We start from the raw sequence: 3235 nt of genomic DNA, 5'->3' as shown, positions 1-3235 counted from the left end.
CTTGTCTTGCTGATCATGCAATTCATGGTTTATTTTAATGAAGCAAAATCGAAACTTAAGACTATTTTTCATATTAATAATCTGTCACTTGATTTTAAACATATATATATATATATTTTGAACTGCCGATTTTATTGCCGGGCTCGATAACAGAGCCAGTGACCATGTGGGGCATTAAAGTTATACAAAGGTTGAGAGCTAGGAGCCACTTTGGTTTCCGGAGCTTGTGTGGCTCGCCTGTAAGCAGGGATTAGGTGTTGGGTGCATTGAGTATGGTTTGTTTCCTAGCAAGGTAATAGGATTTTTAACATATATAAAACTATAATTATTCAAATGCGAAGTTTGTTCAAACACCATCCAAACACACAGAACACCCCAATTCGACTATGCTAGTGAACCAACACCATCAAATCAAGGTTTCAAGTGTCTTAATTTCTAGCAACAAGATACTATGCTCATCAAACGAGGGGTGTCTATGAAAACAAATATGCACGCATAGACGAACACAACATAGTCAAAAGCTTGTGCCCATAGTACACTGCGTACATTTTGGTTAAATTTGGTCAAACTTTGAAGAGGTTTGAAAGACATAAAATTATCCAAAACATTCCAAAAATTGCATGGAACCAGTAAAACTAGCGTTAAACCGACTTAAAATATGTATAAACACCTAAATATGATATGTTTATACTTTGTGCTTTGAGTGTAGCTAGCGCCTTCGACTACACAGGAGCACAATATACTAGATGTGACTAATTTTAATTTGTTTTGTTTAAGCAATCGAGTTAAGCGAGAGGCTTGGCTACTTTTCATTTTCATCAATCTCATCACGTACCTAACAAAAGTGCTGCACCAAGACCTCACAACCGCAGCCAAGGCTGTAAATTGCTGGGCCGGAGTCACCACCAGCATGCCTTTACTTGGCGGCTTCATTGCCGACGCCTATGCTGGGAGATTCCTCATGATCTTGCTTTCTTCCTCCATCTATGTCGCGGTACGCACATATAATCACCATTAACCACCATCCATCTAATTTAGGGGTGTTCATGGTCAAACCGAACCAAAAAACCGAAAATTCTGTTTTGAAATCATTCTATATTTGCTTTTTAGTTTTCGGTTTTACCAATTGGGCTTGACATTTTTGGCTGGGTAAAACTTGGTCCATAATGGTTAACTTGAGCCTAAATCTTTTTGTTAACTAACTATCATTACATCTGAGCTAAAATATTTAGGTATCACTATTAAATTCTTATAAATTACTTACAATTAAAAATGAAAATATATATACATAAATTTGGTTCTGTTCGGTTTGGTTTTTCAGTTTTAATTACATGCAGAACCCAAACCGCATCCAAAGTTTGGTTTTCAGTTTTCACGAAAACATAAAACCAAACCGTCAGTTTTATTCAGGTTCGGTTTCATGCTCACACTTCCGTTTTTTTATTTCAGGGTTTAACAATACTCACCATGACTCAATTCATACCACCCTTAAAACCATGTGGAGTCAGTGACAACAACTGCATCAACCCAACAAAGATTCACAAACTCGCCTTCTTCACCGCAATGTACTTCCTCTCTGTCGGAACAGGCGGCCACAAACCATCACTAGAATCCTTCGGAGCCGACCAATTTGACGACAATGATTCAAGCGAACGAAAAGGAAAGATGTCGTATTTTAATTATTGGAATGTAGCATTGTGTGCTGGACTTGTTCTAGGAGTAACTGTCATGGCTTATGTTCAAGACAACTTCGGTTGGGGAACAGCAAACCTTATCCTAACTGTTTCCATGTTCTTAACTACCGTTATATTCTTCCTCGGACGACCGTTTTATAGGTACCGTGCGCCACAAGGTAGCCCGTTAACACCATTAGTACAAGTTCTAGTTGCAGCCGTAAGAAAACGAAACCTACCGTATCCATCGAACCAAGATTCGTTTTATGAATCCGAAAACACTAATATGAGGTTACTGTCTCATACTAATAAGCTTAGGTTTCTTGATAAAGCATGTATTATTGAAAACGAAGTTGTATCCGAAGGGGAAAAACCGTCTCCTTGGAAACTATCGACGATTACCAAAGTTGAAGAGACAAAACTCGTGGTGAAGGTGGTCCCGATATGGTTCGTTTCGTTGTTGTTTGGTGTGTGTATTGCGCAAGGTGGGACATTCTACGTGAAGCAAAGTAGTACGATGAATCGAAATATTAATGGTTTTGAGATACCACCTGCGAGTATTCACGCGATTGCAGCGTTTGGTATGTTGTTGTGTATTATATGTTACGATAAAATACTAGTCCCGATACTAAGGAGAGTAACGGGAAAAGAAAGGGGGATTCCGATCCTCCAACGAGTGGGGATCGGAATGGTGTTTTCTATTATGGGTATGGTTGTTGCGGCATTGGTTGAGAAAAAGAGGTTAATGGTTGCAGAGAGAGAATATAATCGGGTTTTGTCGATGAGTGTGTTTTGGTTAACGCCTCAGTATTTTATTCAGGGGATTGGGGACGCGTTTACGCTTGTGGGTTTGCAGGAGTATTTTTATGAGCAAGTGCCCGACTCGATGAGAAGTATTGGGATAGCTTTATATTCGAGTGTGCTCGGTGTTGCGAATTTTTATAGTAGTTTTCTGATTATTGTTGTTGGTCGTGTGACAGGGCGGTTTGGGTCGAGTTGGTTCGGGAAGGATATAAATAGCAGTCGGCTCGATAAGTTCTATTGGCTATTGGCGATTATGAGTGCGGTGAACTTCGGGATTTATATTCTACTGACGAGAAAATATGACTACAAAAATGTGCAAAGAAAAGAAGTTGTATCTAGTAAGTAGTAAGTGATATGTGATAAATAGCATCTAGACTTTGTGTCATGTTTAATAATAAACGTGTAACAGATATTTGCCTTCTAGTACAAAAAGAATCATTTCAATTTCAATATAAATGTAAAACGAATAATAAACATGAACTTGAAAAGGTAACACAAGAATTGTATAATTGTTAGCATTGAATTTAATAAACAAGGTTTTGTTAAGGTTAGCTCATAATTCTGGATGGGGTTTCATGCAATTAAAAACAATGTTGTAAAAGTCGTTAGGCGGTCCCTAGGCGGTCGACCCTCTTGGAGGAAGTATTCGGGAAGTACTCGAAGAGTACTTGAACATGATAAATATAAAAAAAATTAATTTTGGGGTAATATATATATTTCAAATATCTTAAGTTTACTAATTAATATTAATATAAATA

The 3235-nt window shown here is 37.8% G+C and overlaps 1 protein-coding gene across 1 annotated transcript; it reads left to right on the top strand.

The window, feature by feature from the left end:
* The first annotated feature begins 808 nt into the window (after positions 1-808).
* On the top strand, positions 809-3016 carry LOC143604640 (protein NRT1/ PTR FAMILY 5.6-like). Its single transcript, XM_077081054.1, has 2 exons — positions 809-994; positions 1450-3016. Exons 1-2 carry the CDS (start codon positions 911-913, stop codon positions 2821-2823), a joined length of 1458 nt encoding a protein of 485 aa, XP_076937169.1. The 5' UTR covers positions 809-910; the 3' UTR covers positions 2824-3016.
* Positions 3017-3235: the final 219 nt, after the last annotated feature.

Source organism: Bidens hawaiensis, unplaced genomic scaffold, assembly GCF_021521415.1.
Source record: "Bidens hawaiensis isolate Kalapana, Puna unplaced genomic scaffold, B.hawaiensis_p1.1 tig00066049_1, whole genome shotgun sequence".
Lineage (NCBI taxonomy): Eukaryota > Viridiplantae > Streptophyta > Magnoliopsida > Asterales > Asteraceae > Bidens > Bidens hawaiensis.
Note: the sequence above shows the minus strand (reverse complement) of the source record. Positions and strands in the feature narration are given on the sequence as shown.

Excerpts from the sequence above, each read along its gene's own strand:
- LOC143604640 (XM_077081054.1), top strand. The coding sequence starts at position 911 with ATGCCTTTACTTGGCGGCTTCATTGCCGACGCCTATGCTGGGAGATTC. Across the intron at positions 995-1,449 it reads CTTCCTCCATCTATGTCGCG|GGTTTAACAATACTCACCAT; the intron begins GTACGCACATAT and ends TTTTTATTTCAG.